This window comes from Ceratotherium simum, chromosome 4 (genome assembly GCF_057802395.1).
Source record: "Ceratotherium simum simum isolate JZ-2026a chromosome 4, ASM5780239v1, whole genome shotgun sequence".
NCBI lineage: Eukaryota > Metazoa > Chordata > Mammalia > Perissodactyla > Rhinocerotidae > Ceratotherium > Ceratotherium simum.
In genome coordinates this window covers 6590297-6611203 of record NC_141903.1, presented here as the reverse complement: position 1 = coordinate 6611203, position 20907 = coordinate 6590297, and the positions used below count along the sequence as shown (strand labels likewise).

General features: G+C 43.0%; 1 protein-coding gene across 4 annotated transcripts in view; it reads left to right on the top strand.

The window, feature by feature from the left end:
- The window catches only part of CPEB4 (cytoplasmic polyadenylation element binding protein 4), a 63008-nt gene extending 55867 nt beyond the window's left edge, over positions 1-7141 (top strand). For all 4 annotated transcript variants that reach the window (XM_087429400.1, XM_014786098.2, XM_087429402.1 and 1 more), the window contains 2 exons: positions 45-226; positions 2733-7141. In XM_087429400.1, coding sequence (XP_087285526.1) covers positions 45-226; positions 2733-2960 — 410 coding nt within the window. In that variant the 3' untranslated portion in view covers positions 2961-7141. The remainder of the gene's footprint in view (positions 1-44; positions 227-2732) is intronic.
- The last annotated feature ends 13766 nt before the right edge of the window (positions 7142-20907 follow it).

The window sequence follows — 20907 nt, the reverse complement described above, 5'->3', positions numbered from 1 at the left end:
ATTTTCCCAATTTCAACTACCCCCTTTGATCCTTTCTTATTCAGTGGAGCTTGCGATGATAATGGATCGGCTGTATGGAGGGGTGTGCTATGCTGGGATTGATACCGACCCTGAGCTGAAATACCCAAAAGGAGCTGGGCGAGTCGCATTCTCTAATCAACAGAGTTACATAGCTGCTATCAGTGCCCGCTTTGTTCAGCTGCAGCATGGAGAGATAGATAAACGGGTAAGTCCTAGACTGCATCCTGGAAAGTTCTAGAAATGGCCCTCTAAATGTGCCATTACCAAGATTGGACTGGGGGAATTTTATATGACAATAAGTTGACAGCAGACACTTAGGCCTATAGGACCAATTAGATGTATGCTCCATAATACATCTAGGAATTTCCTCTGAATTTCTGTGATCTCTTAGTTTTTTGAATAGCCTAACCAGAACACTGTAATCAATTTACTTGAGTCAATGTCATCTTTCCTACGCTATCACCTCCATCCATCCATTTATTAAGTTAGTCAGTCATTCAATAAATATTTACCAAATCCTTTGTACTATATTATACTGAGTATACAAACATGAATGCCCTTGAGATCTCTTGACTTTTTTTTTTTTTTTCAATACTGGGACATCATGAATACCTCCACAAGCCCTATTTTCCAATGTACTGTGTTACAAATGATTGAATAAATTCACTTCTTGGACTGCGTGTCTTAGAAATATTTCACTGTAACAGATTAAGTAGAAGAAATCACAGTCTTTCCATTTGTAGTCTATTCTACCACCTGAAATTTGGTAGTAATTATTTAGCATTATTTTCAGCACTTTTTAAATATCTCTTTGTTTGGGTTTATCCTCTGAATCAAAGGCTGGAGAAAACCCCAAAGATAGCTCTTTCCTTTGTTTTCTAATGTATTGTATGTGAAATTGTATGTTCCATTATATGTCTTATTTCTTTGTATTCATAGATTTATTTCTTATCTTTGTGTTTCATGCATTCAACAAATGTTTTAGTGCCCAGGACAAGAAGTCCTGTCCTCAAAAGTTTAGTTCTGGTAGATAGAACTCTATCTTACACCAATACTGCTCAAAGTGTAGCCTGTGAACCGACTGCCAGTCGGCAAAGAGTTTGTTACTGGTTTGTGGTGAGATAGGAATTTACACCAGAATGTGAATCAAATACATTAGTAAGCACAGTGTTTGACTCAGCTGACATTTTTTTCTTCATAGAAAGACCTTCTTGATGAAAGAAGCAATGCGTTGATTTATATTCTGGTGTCAGTTCCTTATGTCATGGCAGACTCGCACTTGTATTAGGACTGACTTAGATATCCCTACACTCTGAGGCACTGTGCTTAAAAAAGTTGTGATTGATGGATTGCACTGAGCTGTTCCCAATTCAAGATGTAGAAACTATCAAGTCAATACCTAGTGGTTTACACTGAGTGCTAATGTTTCATATCAGGTATATTCTATTTCAGAAGCAGTATAACATTTAAGATCATAGTGGCATCATACTATACTGTGACTATATTAAAGAGAAAGGTGTAGATTTTATTATAAACATGGAGGAAGGGGGCAAGATTACAGGGGGAAGTTGCAGTGTACATTAACATGCCTACTTATTTTTTCTTCACACTAAAAAATATGTACATTTGAGTAAACAGTCTCTCCTGCCTCACTGCTTCATTCCAACATAGGTTTCAGAGTTGTAAGGTTAGTCATTAGAAATTCAGACTTAATTTGTATTCCTGTATGATCAAATTCTTTGACCAGTGTTCTTGCCACTCTGTAGATGTTATGAATGGCCTCAGGGCCAGAAGCCTAGTGCTCTCGTTATATCTGCTCTTTCTGCCTTCCATGTCACTCTTCTTTTGTTCACAGCTAACCTTTGTCAGGATTCCTTGTCAGAACTGGATGGCACCAGTGTAGTGATAGGCTGGTGTAAGGGATTTCAACCATGAGTCTCTCCACGACTAAAAATAACCAACTCTTTCTCACTGGTGAATTAATAGCCAGGTTATTTTTAATGCTCAAGAGGCTCAAATGACAGGTTGGCCTATTGAACACTGGAACAGGCCCAGTTTTATAAATTCACATTTTAGGCTGAAGTAAACCATTCTTACTGACTGACAAAGAACAAAGCAGGGCTTTAGATTGTGAGTACCATGGCTGCGTCTCGTTTTCCCAGTGTTCCAGGTTTGTGATTATAACCCAAGATGTGTTCACTGTAAATAGAAACCATGACCCAGGCTTTACTACAGCTTTGAAGCTTGTGATGCAGATGTCAGGCATCTTCTCTCTGATTTGAATATTGAAGTGCTACTTTGTGGAACTGGAAAGCTCGTAGTTGATTTTGCTTAATTTATAATTCTGCATATGCAGAAATCCAGATCCTCTAATTAAAATGATGGTTTGTGTCTATGAAAACTCTCCTGTCTATTTAATCTCATACTGTTCTAGTCTAAACAGTTGGTTTCATTTTATTATTTCTGATAGAATCCTTTTTTCTTTTGAAAAATTTATTTAATAGGACAAAAATGTAAAATGATGGTTATAAAAACCTTACCAGATTCTTAAAAGATGGAGTATCTTAATTTCAGTAAAAGAATTATCGACACTTCCTTTTGGGCACCTTGGCATAGATTCCTTCCGACAGTGGGTGGAAATGTACACACACCATAGGAGTTGCTTGGTCCAGTCACTGAAAAATGTAAACTACTTTTATTTTTGATTGCAGGTGGAAGTTAAGCCATATGTCCTGGATGATCAGCTGTGTGATGAATGTCAGGGGGCCCGTTGTGGAGGAAAATTTGCTCCATTTTTCTGTGCTAATGTTACCTGTCTGCAGTATTACTGTGAATATTGCTGGGCTGCTATTCATTCTCGTGCTGGCAGGGAATTCCACAAGCCCCTGGTGAAGGAAGGCGGTGACCGTCCTCGACATATTTCATTCCGCTGGAACTAAAGGATAACTACAGTGCTCATTTTCAGGCCTCAGAATAAGTGCACTCTTCTGTTAATTCTGACCCCTTCCTCAACCTCTTCACGCTGGCATGTCCTTTTGTAGCAGTCTGTTAACTTAACAATAGTATAATGAAAAGAATGACCTATAATATAGGTGTTTTGTAGATTCTTGTGTCACTGAAAACAATATGTATGAACTCCTTTTTCATATTGCCATCATGTTGCATGGAAGTTTTATTCTCTTGTTTTGCTGGAGACCAAGAGGATCCAAACTTCCTGCAACATTTTCTTAGAGGAGAGAGAGAAATATTAAAAGAGAAGTGAAACAATAGAGTATTTTGGGTTTTTAATTAAATTATTGTTAATGATATAACATATAAGACTACTTTTATTCAAATAACCATGCGACAATAACACTATCAGTCTATCCTGACACAGTTTCTCCCCCAGGGAAGTGCTTTGGCCTTTTCCTTTTTTTTCTTTCATCTTTTTTGCCTCTCTCTTTTTTTCATCCCCTTTTTATTCTTTCAACAGCAGTGGAGGAAGTTAACAATTATTAACGAGAAAGAGCATGTTAAAGCAAACACAAATGCATGAGCAAGATTGAAGCAGCATTATAACTAATCTTAAGGGTTTAGAGGCTGAATATCATTTCATATGCCTCCGAGTTACTACCACATCAGAAAAAGAATAGTAAAATAGGCAGAGCTAGGTTTATTTTCTTTTAAACACTTTTTAAAATTTAGAATGTAAAAATTGGGTAAATTTAGTACTGAGGGGAGTGCACTTATTTATTTTTAAACTTACTTATCTGGTCACAGCCCCAGGAAACCTACCAAAGCTAGAATTAATGACAACTGGTGGGAAAACTAGCATTTCCTCTCCTGAAGAACAAAGGTATAAATTTTATTTTTGATGTTATATATAAACTCTATATCCTAATTTACTAACACTCATTAGGTGTCAGCCTTTGCTCTCCATTTTGACGTTAAAAAAAACAAACCAGATCTAGAGATACCTCAAGGATATCATTTTTGATTTTGTGTTATAGTACACTTGTAGCCAAAACTGGAAGACAAAACCAACATACAAATTGGCTGCTAATTGGCTTACTTTTAGATTTAAAGTTACTTTGGGTATCCTGTAATTTAGTTGTAACATAGAAAATGAAAAAAAAAGTTAAGTAGTTGCAAAGTGTTTTGCACTGTTGAACTAAGTAACTGTGTAAATCTGTGCAAAGGTGCGTATGTTTATCTTACTCTTCCTATAAAATAAAATAACATTACAGTTTCACAACTTAGCATGGGACATAGTCAGTGTTTGAAGTGCCAACTTCATCAAGTAATGCATGCTTTATTATAAATAAAATTCTAGCTTTGAAAGGCGTTATTATGTGTTGAACAGTATGCTTCAGGGGTAAATTTAAAATAGTCTCTTGAAGCCCTGGTAATGGAAGTAACTTTTATTTTAATTGACATTCTCTTATTAAATGCCCTATCCACCATTAAAAGGATTATTATCAGTCTGCAAAACTAAAGAAAAAATCTAATGGCAATCTTGCTAGTTGTGCTACCTAATAGTACCATCTTGGATCCTTCAAAACCAAAGACTTGCCCCAGCACTAGGGTGGAACCACCTGGCTCATGACCCCTACTGACTATCTTTAGGAAAAGCAGTCCTTTATTTTTAATACAGGCTTTAACGAACTATATACCTGTTAAGTTCCAAAGGTCAAAATGGAGGCATTTGCTGTCGAATAGTCAAACATAGAAAGGGAGCTGCTTTTGAGGAATTCCCTGCAAGTATTGAAAGCAGTCGTGTGATTGGAGGGTGCTCTTGTGTAGCTGGTCAGGGACTTTTTTTTCTTTTCTCCTGAACTACATAATTCTAATTGGAATATTCATTTGCCTCTTTTTATTCTTTTCAGTGCTTGTAGGTGGCTTGGGGTGTGCTATTGTGCTGTTCCTACTCAGTAAACAGGTGTGATGAGTTAACAAGAAATAACACTGTTTGAGAACTAGCTTTGAAGAATAATTTTTCCCTTTGTACATGACCTGCTGAATTTCGGTACAGTGTTTTTGTAGCTAACTTATTTTGTCATGCACATAATGTATATTTGTTATGCACTACTTTTGTATATCTTGTTTTTCCAACAGTGAACATTTTTAGGCACACTTTTCACTGACGGGATATCTCTTTATGCAATACCTCAATTTTTCATATTGCAAAGAGTAGCTTTTTGTACTTTTATTACTGAGAGATCTTCATATACTTCATTTTTTAATATAAATAATTTTAATAAATTTTATTTTCTTATATTCTGCTTTTTATACATTTCAGTGCTCTGCATACATTTTAAATTATGAATGTTGTGCACTGGCAATGCTATTTTAGAGTCTGCAGAGAAGAGAAAGCATGTTGCTTAAACATCCTTCCCCAGCACCAGCTATTGGTGTACCTATAATTTAAGAAATAGTCTATGTAAAGTCACAAGTAATGAAAAAAATTCGCATGAAAATGACAGATAACACTGTAGTTCCTAAAAAAAAAAAAAAAAAACTAACTGCATAAGCATAGGGTAGAAATTTAAAATAACAAAATTGTCTACAGCTTCTTACTCAGTTTTTAAAATTATTCATAACGCAGACATTTTTGGTGAATGTTTAGCCATTTTTAATATTAATAAATTGATGTTAAGTGTGTGATTCAGAGATGTCTGCTCTTTTAAATTATACATAAAGAAAAAAAAATAGCCTGCCATGGGACAGGTGTGTAATGTTAGTATGCATGACTAATGTAAGAAATTGTTATTCTACTAATATTTACTTGTGATTGTGTGACAAGCGTGTTTACAGATTATTTGGTTACACTTCAATTTACAGGGCATAAACAATTATTATCTAGTACTCTGAACTTTATTGATTACATGTCCTTCAGATTACATGGGATTGTAGTTGGGAGTTACCATGTAACTCAAAACATAATTAACATGTAACTAGTTTACAGATTTTAGGGTATCACTTCAATTTACCAAGCATGTAGTTCTAGCGCACTAGCATGGCATCAGCCATGTACTTACAATGTAGTTACAGAGTAATTACATGGTTATTTTTGCAATGTAAAATAAAGTGTTTCTGATTATTTTCTATGTAAAGGAACCCTTTTCCTTCCCCCTCGGGTCCCCCCGCTTTGGTATAATATATATACTTCTCCATACACAGACCTCTGCAGAATGCAAAATAAAACTTGCAGTGAATGAATTTAGCATTTTATGAGAGTGCTGTTGGAAAGACTTGATAATGCACCCCTTTTGTTTTGAAGAGTTGAATCTTCTGTTAAAAGGTGATTTAAAACTTGAATGTGATGAATTGTGGCAAGTTAACTTCAAGTTATGTGCAATACTTATTTCAAACTTTTGAAAGATCTTTGCAGTGTAATTCTTTGTTTTTAATTGCAGACATTTAAAAATGTCATTTTCTACTGTTAAGAGTAATCCTCTTTCTTGCTGGTGTTTCTAAAGAAAAGAATCAGAAATCAATCTTTCTACTAATGTAAATTTGAGATTATTTTTAAAAATGGAATAAAAGAGGTTTTGGTCATTTGCTTTATTTTATTATCTTATTTTAAAGCTACTGTGATTGATAGCATTGTAAGAATTGGGACAATATTGTATTCAACTGTTTTATTTTTTATATTTTTAAAATTTAAAGTATAATTAGTTTTTATAATTTTCATCAGATTTTTGTTATATTTTTTGGAAGTGAAACTTTTAGCAAGTGGGTGTCTAGTTTTTACTAATCCCTAATGTGTTTTTTTTTTCCAGTGTATTGCTCATATTATCAGAAGGAAAAGTTATTTAAGTATGTCAGTTAATTGTACTACTTGGCTGAATTTCCATATAGTTTTTACTGTGTATGGGGAGGTTGTAGTATTTATTATAGCATTTTAAATAAGGGTAATTCATTTTTTATTAAAGTCATTTTCACGTTAAGTTCCTATTTTTGTATGTTCTACTCTTAAGTTATATAACACAGTTCCTTTTTTAAAAGAGTTCATTTGTTGAAGTGCTAGTGGAAAATTAATGTTATTAAATAGTTTGCAAATGACTATTTATACCAGTATGCATATAATTTTTAAATATTTGTAATGTGAGATGTTGAATGAATAAAACTTTTAACTCAGCTTTCTTTTAATATACTTATTTATTTTCAACATAAGTAGATTATGCTTCCATGGTTGGGAATATAACATTTAAAAAATGTTAGGAATATTCTCTTGGGCCAAGGCAGAACAAACCGATATGAGAAGATGTCTAGTCATGTGAGTCCTAGTGGCAAGTGAGCATTGCTCACGTAAGGCCACAGAGATTGGTGTGTTGTGTCTTTGGCCTGCACTGTTAGTTCACATGCTGCCCTGCAGAGATCTTTTTATTTGCAGCCTTCAGTACGTGTGCAAGGCCTAAGCCCAGGATCCGAGCGTTGAGTCACCTGCTTAAGGTCAAATGTCCAATAAAAGGGAACAAATGTTTATTTAATAGGCAAGGTCAGTATTTGGGAGATTTAGTTTTGGGTCTTTGTCAATGAAGAGCCTTGATTTTTGGCCACTCTACAAGAGGATCTTGGTTAACAAGTCTCTCTTAACTTTTAAGCCCCAGTTCCTCCCTAGATCCTGACATCACAGGATGTGGCCTCTGGGATTTTAATCTGTAGCATGCGAAGCGAAAGGATTATCTTTGATTTGGTCTGTTAATCGTGTGGACTACGCGTACTGTGATGTTAGTATTTATATTTTAAATTGCATGTTCAAACTTTTAGCTTAAGATTTACTATGATATGAAATGTAACACTGAGGATATCCCGTTTTGTTAAATTTAATTTCTCTTTCTTACCTTGGGTATGGTGTTCTTAAGACTAGAAGCCGCAGTTCTTGTCCTGAGACAAATGGCCTGTAGAGGGCTTTCGCTTCTGAATGGTCTTTCCTAACATGCAACTCTTCCATCTGCAGTGGTGCCTGAGGGCACGGGCTGAACCAGCAGTGCTTAGGACCCCCCGGAAGCTTACAGAAGCTTTGGCTGGTAATAGGCAAAACTTATGTTCGCAGTGCAGGGCAGGGCATCTGAGGAAGCCTCGGGGTACTGGAGGTGTGAGTGGCGCTTGATTCCCCCTCTGCCTTATCCCTAGGCATTCTGGGGTAGTTTCAACACTGTAGGAGAGAGGAAAAAAAGGACATGAGTAGATTTAGTTTCTTCATTTCAGGAAATATTTATTTACAACTGTATTTTGAAATAATACTTTTGGTGTTTAAATCACAGAGTGGTGAATCTGTAGAGGGTGTGAGAGGCTGTCTGGGCTGCATTTCCTGAGTCACAGGCAGTTCACCTAAACCCTCCCAACAAGGAAAGTTCTCTACTCCATTCTTAACCATCCTTAATCAAGTTATTTCATAACCTCTTTTGGTAATAGGTTTGTATCCACACCCAGTTCAGAAGGAAAATAAAGAATTTTTTTAGGGATTTTTTTTTTTTTTTTTACCTTTAGAAATACACCCTTAAAATCCGATCAAAAATCAGGGAAAGTAAATTCTTGATTTTAAAAATTAAGGAACAATGAAGATGTCAATGAAGTGAGTTAAAAACATTTAAAAGGTAATTTTTTTTCCCTGTCTAATGACAGAATAATAAGCAAGAAACTCTAATATTTAGTTTCCAAATTATGATCTTCAGAGCACTAAGATAGTACTTACCACAAGAAAGGACAAAAAATAAAAAGTTCTGCCATTAAATAAGTGTAGAAAATAAGGCACCCTGTTCCTTGGGAAGTCAAAATAGGTAAGGCTTTGAGAAATTCTATAGTGAAGAAACCTATTAACTTTGTTGAAAGTGTTTCCCCCGTAAATTTCTTTGACTATAGTCTGTTTACAGGTAACACAGGATCCCATGGAACATACTCTGGGAGGCATACACTGCTCTATGTTTTAGCGTGTTTACTGGTGTCAGGAAGCCTTAGAACCCCACTTTATTGTTTGGCCTGCCAGGTTCCTGGTCCTGTCCCTCAGTCATATCCAAAGCTGTTGCCATTGTCTGCATTTAACTTTGCTGGGGTTCTACATAGCTGCCTAGCTTCTGACCCCTGTCCCATTCCCAATTCAGCTCCTTAATTCCTTTCTTCCTCTACTCCCACCCCAGAAGAAAAAAGAAGAAAAGTTGCTCTGCAGAATGAGGAGCACCTTGCAAAGCTATTTTGGTGATGCCACTCACTGGCTCAGATCAGCCCTTACTTCTCACGAGGGCCCCAAATACCACTTCACACAAGCAACCTGTGCTTTGAATCTGCCGTTCCGTGCTGTGCATTCTTTCTAATAATTCATATCATTTCCCTCCCACAAAAATTTTCCTTTGCAAAATCCTCCAGCACCACCCCCCATGCTCTGAGAATAGGGACCACAGGGTTTGAATAAACTCTAAGAATTCAGAAAATGAACATTTGTGCCCTCCTAGGAACTCTTTGTCTAGCAGTACCAATTCAGTCTCTCTTATTAGAGAACATTTTGTTTTGGCAGGCCTGAGTCTTGTCGGGATATTTTAAGTTAGAATCTTTTTCTAGTCAGATTGGGTGTCATTGTTGGCTGGCTGGAAAAAGTGTCTTATTGTGATTCAGTGTGGTGGCCAGAGTTGGAAAAGTACAATTTGTCTCGAGGAAGTTAAAAATGAACAGCAGCGTCCAAATCCAGTGTGTGCGCAAACCGCCAGTGTTCTCTACTGCGTACAATCTGATTAAGTGTCAGTGAAAAACTGCCTGTGGGTGGATGGGGGTGGAGGGTGGTGAATCAGTGAACACAAATGCTAAGAGCTGAGCCTGAGCTTTCCTGATCCTTCTCAGTGGAGCTCCATTTCTGTGAGCAGGGCTTCGATACCATAAAAATGTCACCGTGGTCAAGCAAATGTCACCATTTTAAAGAGATTATTTTCAACTCTTTTCCCACCCCAACCCCCCAACACCAAAGGAGAGAGAAAAGAACCAAACATACCCAGGAACAACCTCCCCCCCCCCTCCCCGCAAACTCACTAAAGGCGACAGGGCATTTAGAACTTGTGCTGAAATAACTCACCCAGGAAGAGAACTGGTGGTGATATGAATCCGTTAAGCTGCATGAAAGGCTTCAGGCAGGATCCAGTAAAGCCCCAAAGTCTCCTCGTTTGGACGCATGGAGGCATAGTGCCCCTCTCATGTTTGAGGGAGAAGTGAAGCACCCCGAGTGTGGTTCACTGTTGCTCGAAGGGTGGACCCCAAAGACCTGCTGCGGGAGGAAGTGGAACGGCCTCCTGTCAGGCGACCCTCGGCTCTCCCAACTCCGCAGTGACGTGACGGAACGGCTCGGTTCTGGAAGAGGAAACTAGTAATTGCTGAGCACCTGTGGTGTGTCAGACACTTACATACATCAGCATGGGTAACACCCCCGGAGGTGCTGACCGGAATACGCACCTGTCTCGTAGAGCCGTTGGGTGACTTGCAAGTCTACACAGCTAGTATGTGGTGGAGCCTGGATTCCAATCCCCATCCGCCAAATCCCACATTCCTCCTCTTTAAACCTCACTGCCACTGGAATAGCAAAGGACAGGATTTAAAAAAAGAAAAAAAGTTGGGTTTTGTTTTTAAAACAAAAGTTTCATTCTTTTTTTGTGTGTGTGAGGAAGATCGGCCCTGAGCTAACATCTGCCAGTCCTCCTCTTTTTGCTGAGGAAGACTGGCCCTGGGCTAACATCCATGCCCATCTTCCTCTACTTTATATGGGACGCCGCCACAGCATGCCAAGTGGTGTGTCGGTGCGCGCCTGGGATCAGAACCCGTGAACCCCGGGCCACCGCAGCGGAGCGCGCACACTTAACCGCTTGTGCCACTGGGCCAGCCCCCAAAAGTTTCATTCTTAAACCTAATCTGGGTGCAAGGTATCATATTTGAAAGTATAGAATAGGATGATGAAAAGAATTTGCTAGAAAGAACATGAGTTGTGAGTGTTAAGTTCTATAATAAAGCCACCTGCTCCCTAAGAAGGGACTCTTGGTTAAGGGATTCGCTCAAGGTCACAGAGTTGGGTACTGGAGGCCAGGGAAGGAGGCCAGATGGAAGGTCTTCAGTCTGTCAAGCCCGGGGGGCTCAGGTCCATCTCTGCAATTCTTTTCTGCCTTACTGGCCTCCTGTGAATGTGTGTCTATGGTTCAGTGGCCAGACTTGGGTGTACATTTCCAGGAGTAGGGGCAAGGGAGTTGAAATGTCATTTCTATTCATTTTGAGGAACTACAGACTTCTTAGCGCATATCCTTTCTCTTTGACTTCCCCCACCAGGGAAAGACACACATCAGTTTGGGGCAGGAAACAAGGAAAAAGGAGGGCCCTTTTCTCTAGTACTGTGAACCCCGAAATTCCAGAAACACAAACAGTTCTGGGAGTGAGAATGATAACAATAACTACTAGCATTGATGGAGTGCTGCCAAGTGCCAGGCACTGTGCTCATAGGCTTCTCCTCTTTCAACCTCCCCACACCCTGAGGAGCTAGGCACTGTTTGTATGGGCATTTTAAGGTGGCCAAGGGTCAGAAAGGTTACCCAAGATGCAATCCTGCACACAGGATTCCTGCAAAGCCAGGATTCAAACCCAGGCACACAGATTCCAGCTCCTGTTTCACTTCACTTCCTACAAGTTTCCAACCAAAGAAAGAGAAATTTCATTAAAATTTCATTTTCCCCCTGCATCGACTAAGAAATCATCAAGAAGTTATACTGAAAGGATGCATACCATTTTAGAAACCCATCAAAAGATCATGTCCCTTTAATTGGTTTGACAAGGATGTCTTTAACGATAACATGATAGCTATTCCTTGTGGGAGTTACGTCGTCCCCTAAATTGTCAGAGAACTAAGAAGTGTCCCAACAACCAAAATCACATGGGAGCCCAGAAAGGATTCCAGCTCGCTAGGTGCGTAGATGGATGGATAGAGGGTGGAGGATGGGTAGATGGAGGATGGACGGCTAGGTGGATAGGTGGATGAGCGGGTGGATAGGTAGGTAGGTAGGCAGACGACAGGCACACAGATTTAGATCCATATATACATGTATACATAAGTTTTTGGCTTTGTTTTTGTTCGGATTCAAGGAAAATCCCATCAAGGAGAAAGGATTTTACTTCTTTCTATAGAACTATAATTAAACAACATGTTCTATATAGAAATCAAGCCTCTGCTCACGCACTCATCCTTTGAGACTCTGCACGATCTCTGTCATCTCACAAAAATAGTCCTGAAATCCAAAGGAGCAGGGAGAGGCTTTCTCACTGATGAATTTTTCTGGTGAATTTTAAAACAGCGCTTGGATGTTTTACTTCTGGACCGAGATGTCAGAATCATGAAAATAGATTTCTTCAGAGAATTTATATTCCTGATTTTATATATATATTTAAAAAAAGAAAGAGAAGAAGGGTTTGCCATTTTTAGAGCACCGGAGCTCTGGAAGGCACAGCTTTGCTCATTGCCACAGCCTGAACAGCTGTTCCTCAACAGATGTGATTCGGCAGAGCCTGGAAGAACCGACTTAGAATGTTTGAACATAGATTTGCAGCAAAATGTCCTTCAGAGGGAGATATTAAGGCCACAGCCAAATACAGTCATCAGCAACTTCCTTTTTCTTTGCCACCCAAAGAACTCAAATCTAACAAAGACTAAACACGAAATTTTAAAGTTGGGAGGGATGCAAATGGGGATTCAGTCCCCTAAGGTGTCCTACTTACGTCAGGATGGGCAGCCCTCCCCAAGGGGTGTCAGAGAGTGGGGGAAGGAGGGTGGGTTAAGGCTGAGAGCAGGAGGAGCGGGAAGAACAGGAAGAGAAGGGAAGGGGAATTCAATCATCAAATGCAATTTTTCGTCCAGAAACCAATAGCACCTCCCACCACATGCACCCCCCATTGCTGGGCACACAGCCTTGCACACTCCTGATCACAATCTCATCTCTGCCCCAGGGCAAGGCCATTTTGCAGTGATGCTATAGTGCCCCATGAGGAGGGGAAATTGGAATCTTTCTTGGCTTCCATTATACTTATTTTATATGTTTTCCTTTGAATGACATGTAGAGAGTGCAGCTCTGTAATCTTCAGAAGTTGGTGTCTATATGATTGTCTTAGTCTATTTCTGATAGCAGTTAGCACCGCGTCTAGAAGAGTAAGTACTCAACACGTGTTAACCATTATTAGTAGCATCATAGTGACTGTTGCTGTTGCTATTGTTATTATCTATGCACTTACAAAGTGCCGTCCCTGTGCTGGACTGGGGAGGAGTGGGCAGCAGGGTCACTGTGCAGTGTGTAGGAACCCTCTGCTCCTCTTTCCACCTCATCTTTCTCCTGTGCATTCTCACGGTTCGACCCCACCCAGCCTGCTGGCGTTGCCATGGTGACGGAGAAAGCTCGAGACTCCGGGCCAAGCGCCCACTGCTGCTGCGCCCCTTCATGCTATGGTTCTTTCCACCCTAGGAACAGGATCCTGCCGCGGTGGGAACCAAACACTGCAGCGAAGGGTTTGAGGCTGTGCTACCAATTTGCACACAAACTTCAAGGGACTGTGTCCTGGGTCCCTGGTTTTCCGGAGACATTTAGATGAGCAGAGAATCTTTCTCTCTAAGGAAAGAAGCAGGAAGAGGGGGGTGGGAGCTGGAAATGAGGCCTCGTGTCCCTCAGCTGACAGCTCAGTTATATTGCCTTTGAGGAAATAGGGTTTTCAGTTCCTCAACAATTTCCCTTATAAATGGCAAAACGTAGGGGAAGGAGGACCCAGGCACGGTGTAGGATAGCAGAGGCGACGTGGGTTTTGAAGTTAGGCAAAGTTGGGCTCATATCCCAAAGACAGGGGTCACTGGGGTTAGGGACATGGCTCTGGGGCGAGACCCCAGGATTTCTGTCCCTTTGCCACCTCTGGCCGGGGGACTTTGGCCACATTAGGTAACTTAAGGTATCGGTTGTCTCATCCATGAGAAGGGGCAAATAATAATATCTTCGTCATTAGCAAATAATAATGTCTCCATCCATCATTGGGCTGAGGGAGGAATAAACGAGGCAATCACGAGACAAGCACTTAAACGGTAACCACTAGAGACTCCCATTATCATGACCATTCTTGGCCCAGACCTGGCCGTTGCTGGCTGTGACCACCTTGGGAAGTCCCCTCCCTCTCTGACATATTCCCTACACCATCCAACTCACCTGCCACCTCTGTGTGGAGGGGACAGTGATACTGACCTCCCAGGACGGTGGTGAGGATCAAACTAGGTGAAGGCCCAGCACCCAGCCCGCCACAGCAGAGCCCCTCACTGTCACTTCCCTGCTGCCACCTCGCCCTGCTGCAGCTCCTTCTGAGTGGGACAGAAATCTAGCTTTGCCATTGCCTCGCTGAAACCACGCTCCAACAGCTTCCCCTGGTCCTGGAGACAAACTCTGCCTTTGTTTTCCGTGCCCCCAGGCCCTGCACGGTCTGGCCCTGGCCCCCGCCCCAAGCTCCTCTCCTGTTCCTCTCCCTCTCTGCCACACACTCCAGCCACACTGCGTGGACCTCTCTTGGTTCCTCTAGTGCAAGCCCCCTTGTCCCGGGGTGGGGCTTTCTCCCCCGCTGTTTCCTCAGTGAGAAATTATCTGCCCGGCCTGCTCCACTCTCTCTCCTTCAACTCAACTCAGAACAGAGCTGGCTCCTGATCTGGCCTTCAGGACTTCACTCAGACGGCACCTCCTCCAAGAGCACTTCCCGGATGGATCACTCTCGCTAAACCCCCTGCCACATCATCACACTTTATTTGTGATCAGAAGCACTCCTGCTGACTAGCACTTATTACAATGTGTAATTATCACTATATATAATTTGTTTACCTGATTTTTGGGGAGAGGAGAGAAGACAAATATTATCTTATTCTTATTTGTGTCCTCAAGACTTGTCACGTGCCTTGCACATCATAAGTGCTTAATAAATGTTTGCTGAGGGAGTGACTCACAGGATCCTGACTTGGGTTCTCTTTTCTAGGCCTGCTCTCAAAATTGCCACTGAGAGGATTGCTGTGCTTCAGGATTGCTGACAGCTCATGGGGCCCCAAGGCTCAGGTATTTCACAAGCAAAATAGAGATTGGAATGCCTGATAAGGGCAGCTCGATTCCTCCAATGCTCACGTGCCCCAAGGTCACCCGGGGATGTTGTTCAAATGCAGGTTTTGAGTCAGCCCCGCGGGGGACCTGAGACTCTGCATCTCTGACAAGTTCCCAGTGAACATGACTGCTGCTGCTTCTCAGACCATGCTGGAGGAACAAGAGCTCAGTCCCTGTAAGAGCCTTGGATTTTCAAAACTCGGAGTCAAGGATAGGATGAGTGTAGGTGCCAGACAGCAGCGTCCGCTGGGGTGTGGGTGCGCCTCTGAACTGGAAGGTGCTGGACACAGGCCCCAGGGCCAGCGGGGAGGAGCAAAGAGCTGGCTCCTCTGACGCCCGAGCAGACCAGCCAGATAGGGTGAGAGGCTGGAATCTGCTATTTTTCAGAAATTTGCCTTAGTCTCAGAGAGAGAATTCCGTCCAGGAGTCTGCTCATTCACTTATTCAACAAATATTTGCATATTATGAGGCCCTGAGGATACTGTGGGGAGAAGACAGGCAAAGTCTCTGTGTTTTTGGCGTTTACATTCTGGAGACAAAGACTTGGATTTGAGCCCTGGAGGGTGTGTGTATGTGTGTGTGTGTGTGTGTGTGTGTGTGTGTGTGTCTATTCGATTTTGTGAGTCATCTCAGCTCTCTGAGCATCAGTGAAATCTGACGCCCATCCTCAGCATGGTTGGGAGGGTCTCAGGAGATAATGCATATGAAGATAAAGCATTATGATTATTCACAGAACCACTAACTAATCTGAATTTTGAACTTGCTGTCTGCTCACCAAAGGTGGCAATCTGCAAAGAAGAATTATATCAAGGAGTTTCCTTACTCGTTCAATCATTCATCCAACAAGTTTTCGCACTGTTCTAGGCTCTGGGGATATTGGCGGGGTAAAGCCAGCAAAGTCCCCATCCTGTTGGCATTGACATTCAGAATGGGAAATCAGACAATCAACAAGTAAACACATACATAAACAAAAAAAGTTAGTGCTGAGTCTTGTGAGAAAAATAAAGAGTGGATAATTTGGTGGAGACTGGGAGTGGGGCTACATTAATTGGGAGATTAGAGAAGGCATCTCTAACAGGTGAGATTGAAGCTGTGATCTGAATGACCAGAGAAAAACAAGCCATGCTGAAACCTGAGGGAAAGGTATTCTGGGCAGAGGGAACTGAACATGCGAAAGTCCTGAGGCAAAAAGACTGAGCTTGATATATTCAAGGAACAGCAGTGTGGCTGGGCACAGCGACAAGGGGAGAGGGTCATAAGATGACTTCAGAGAGGTCGAGTGGCCAAAGAAGGGCCTTGTCAGCCAGGGTGGAGACTGGGGATTTTATCTTAAATTAGATGGAGAGCCACTGAACAGTAGCTGCCGGCGCGGGACGGGAACTGACCATGTCCTGTGATCATCCCGGCAACAGTGTGAGAATAGACTGTAGAGGAGCAAGAGTGGGAGCTGAAGAATCATTTAGGAGGGGACGGCAGTGGCCTCGGTGAGCGACCGTGGTGGGTGTCCAGGGACGGCAGTGGCTTGGGCCAGGATGGTGGCAGCCGAATGGAGAGAGGTGGGCACGGTAGGACTGCCTGTTAGAGGAAACGTGGGGAGTGAGGAAGACAGGTGAGAATGCTGGGGTTTTGGCAAAATCTCACATGCTCGACTATTTTTGGAGGAAACACACTTTACTTGCAGTACTAACCCCAGTCCCTTGGAACCCTTCAGCAAAAGCAAAACCTTCGTGAAACCAGAGGGAAACAAGGCCTGTTCTAATCCTACCTAGACACACAGAAGCTTCAGAAGGAGGTATCCATTACAAAGGGAGACCTTTACCCCAGGTCCCTCCCTGTCCTCTGAAGTCTCATTGAAATTCTTGGCTTGTTTGAAAGAGCACAGAGATCCTGCTTTAACAAGTAATGAGTGGCACTGAGACACAACGAACAGGCTCTCATTCTCATTAAGTGTTATTCTAATTTGGAGAGGGTGTACAGAAGGAAGATGAGATAGACGGATGACACCGACAACTTAATCAGTCTTAGAGATGGGGCTCAAAAACCGGGAGCCTAGGTGCACACATGTCTGTGCGTGTGTGTGTGTGTGTGTGTGTGTGTGTTTAGTGGCGGTGAGGCAGCAGGGGAGGGAGGGAATGCTCAGTTTCCCTGCTCCCAGGTCTAGAGAATTCTCTCTCAGTTCCCCATAATGTAAGGTCTTCACGTCCATTTAGTTCCAACAAACTCAGTTTTGGGCTAGGTCCGCTCCTCCTGGGCCCCAAGGTCCTCTCCTTCACGAAGAGCAGGAAATGGAGATGGTTGACATGATCTCAAGGTTAAACAGTAGCCTTAGAGATCCACTGACAGGTACACTGGGCACCATTATCACACCCTCTGCTTGTAACACAGAAAGAATCCAGTCTTAAGAATAACTCCTGTAATTTCTTGAGAAAAGCATAATTCTGTTATGTTGTATCTAGGGAGTTAACAGCATTTATTAGTTTAATGTAACCATTTTAAACATATCACAGTTTTTTCATTTTAAGAAATATACCTTCCCTCTTGCCTCCCTCCCCCTGCCATGGAACTGGCCCGGGCATTTTTCTTTCTCAGAGAAGTCCTAGGGTTAGCTTTTTGAAAGTTGGGCTGGCTTAGCAGCAAGGACCATTCCAGCCCCCCGACCCTTTCCACTCTCAGGGCCGTGGTGGAAGCTGCCAGAAGCGTGTAGCAGAACCAGTGGAGAGTGAAGAAACAGCATTTGTGGTGCAGACGAGGTGGGAAAGCCCTTTCTGATAGTCATCTGCGGCTATCTCCTGGAGGACCGTATGTCCCCAGCCTGCTGCTGGCCCAATGGAATTCATGACCAGGGATATGCATCCTTTGGTTTTCCCTCAGCTCCTGCAGCCGTTTGATGAGGGGTGGGAGAGGGAGGAGCAAATCACCTCTTTTGTGGGCTGAAATGGCATCGCACACAATTGCCCCTGGTCCTCCTATGCGGTGCACCCTCAAACATGCCTGGCACTTCTCCGTGCGCCCTGGCACAAGCAGCCAGGGCCACTCACCCCAGGGTGCACACGGATTGGAAACGCACTTTCTCCAACTGCCGTTTTCAAAAACCTCAATCAAGAGTCAAGGGTGGGCCGGCCCCGTGGCTTAGCGGTTAATTGCGCATGCTCCGCTACTGGCGACCCAGGGTTCGGATCCCGGGCGCGCACCCACGTACCACTTCTCCGGCCATGCTGAGACTGCGTCCCACATGCAGCAACTAGAAGGATGTGCAGCTATGACATACAACTATCTACTGGGGCTTTGGGGGAAAAATAAATAAATAAAATTATAAAAAAAAAAAAGAGTCAAGGGGGCGGGAGTGGGGGGAAGGATAAAAAGGAGAGACAATTTAATCTGGGAGCTGTGACTGCCACCTGGTGGATGATGTTAGCTGAGCAACTAAAAAGTCTCAAAACTTGAAGAGTTCGCCATTCCAATGCTCCCTCCAGGGAAGGAGAAGGGGAGCTACACACAGTGTGATAGATGCTGCGTTAGGGACAGTCGTGAGTCGGGGTTAAGGGCGTGGATGCTGGAGCCACACTGCCCAGGTTTGAATCCCTGCTCTAGGATTTTCCTGCGGTCACACTGGCTGAGCTCCTAAACCTCTCCTGTGCCTCCACCTCCTTACCGTAAAATGAAGCTAGCAGTTCCTGCGCCATTGAATAAAGTCCTTATCTCATGGAGTGGTTGTGAGAATTAAATGACACACTCCATGTAAATGCTTAGCACAGATCCATTTGGCTCATAGAAAGTGTTCAGGAAAAGTTAATTGGTGGTATGGAGGAAAACACGTGGCTGTCGCAGCCTTCGGCCTTGCTATGTGTTGAGCATGCTGCTGTGCGCTGGGGCTATGATGGTGAACAGAAACATTGCCCCGATCTCATCAAGATCATTGTCTGGTGAGGGAGACAGGCAAAGCAAGTAAACACTTGATGAAGAGCAAACTAGACACGGTTCCTGGAGTTGCACCTGTAAACGAGTGATTCGTCATACGTTTATTCCAGGACGCACATAAGGGCCACATAACCCACCTGGAGGAACCGAAAGAGGTTGGGTAGCACTGGAGGCCAAGGGCAGAGCTGAGATGAGGCTGAGGAGGCAGGCAGAGGCCAGATCCCCAGGGCCCCACGAGGCCCATGAAGAGGGCTGCATCTGGTCCTCAGGGCAGCAGGGAGCCATGCAGGAGTTTTCAGTAGGGAGAGTGAGGTCAAAGGTGGAGAGTGGCCCTGTCAGGTCGGTGGAGCCGTGGAGGCGGGACACCTCGCACAGAGGGCTGGTTACCCGCTGCAGGCAGGAGGAAGAGCTGGCTATGTAGGTGGGGGGATGAACCAGCAAGCTCCCTCCCCCTGTTGTCAGCAGACTAAAGTCAAAGGAGGCCGGTGCAGCTGATGTGGGGAAGCTGGTGCCATCCCTTGGAAACACACTTAACATCAGGGTGGCTTCTTTTGAAATGGCAGCAACAAGGCGGGATGGGAGACGGGAGAGGATTGCTCTTAAAGGTCGGGCCCAACCATGCTAACAGGAGAAATACATAGCTCTCTCTCCATAGGAGTTTGACCTGTGCATAGCCACGGGAAACGAAGGTTTGCCTTCACTAAGCGACTTAGTAAAGAGAAACAGCTGTGTTGACGGAGCCACCCAACTGGAATTGGGACACTCACATCCATCCTCATTCTTGAGACTCAGTCCTGACTGTCACCCTCTCCAGCAGCCAGGACAGAGCAGAGAAGGCCACTGCCTGCCTGGCAGACACCAAAGACATTGCTTGGGCTTCCAAGACACAAAAAGGGACCAAACGATGAGCCCCTCCTGGGGACGGAGAAGGTGAGGTGTGGGAGGTGTGAGCAGGAGGCTGCACGTAGGGAAGGGGTAGAGCTGAACAGAAAGAGTCAGGACAGGAGAAGACTTGCTCTTTGCAAAGGTCTTGGTGGAAAAGATGGTTCTTGTGGGATTTTCACTCTTTATTCCTTCTACTCTTACCCTGCTGTAATTTATCTGACCATTCATTCAGTTATTTCTTCATTTATAGAACAAAGCAGTTTGGAATGCCTGTGTGTCAGGCACTGTGTTAGGCTCCTGGCTACATGCAGTTCCCTACGTTTGCCCCATCCCTGTTCTGGCCGGGGGAACTATTTGTGTCGGGTCTGTTGTCTCTCCTGCCAAGAAAAAATCAAACACTGGATTAAAAAGGAAAAAAAATCTGTTCAAAAGAATTGGAGAGCTACTGAAGTGGTAAGACCTTGAGGGGCCAAGATGTCAGGGACAAGAAAAGCTCTGAGATGACTCAATACTCAGCATAGCTTTCCCCACCAGACATTGCTGGCTTATGAGTAGCAGCCTGGAGGCTAAGAAGTTGAGCAGACCTTTAGGCAGTCTCATGGGGCTTAAAGCACAAAAACTAGAGTTCAGGGCCAGCCAAGGAGGCCCTAGTAAATGCCCTAGACTTTAAGTTGGGACACCTGATGAGCTATACTCTAAGGAGGAAGACCAAACAAGATATATACCAGCCTTTATAAAGACTGAAGTCAAGCTATAAATCAACTCAATCCCTGATAGGCTTAGTATGAACTCCCCCTGCCTTAACTGCCTCCCAGGAACAAAAGTAAATTCCTTGTGGAAAAAGATAATATCATCTGGACCCTCAAATAATCTCTACAATTTTAATTATACAACATCTGGTATTAGATAAAAATATTCCCCAGCACACCAGGATTCAAAAATCAAATAACAAAAAAAAAAAAAAAGAGAGAGAGAG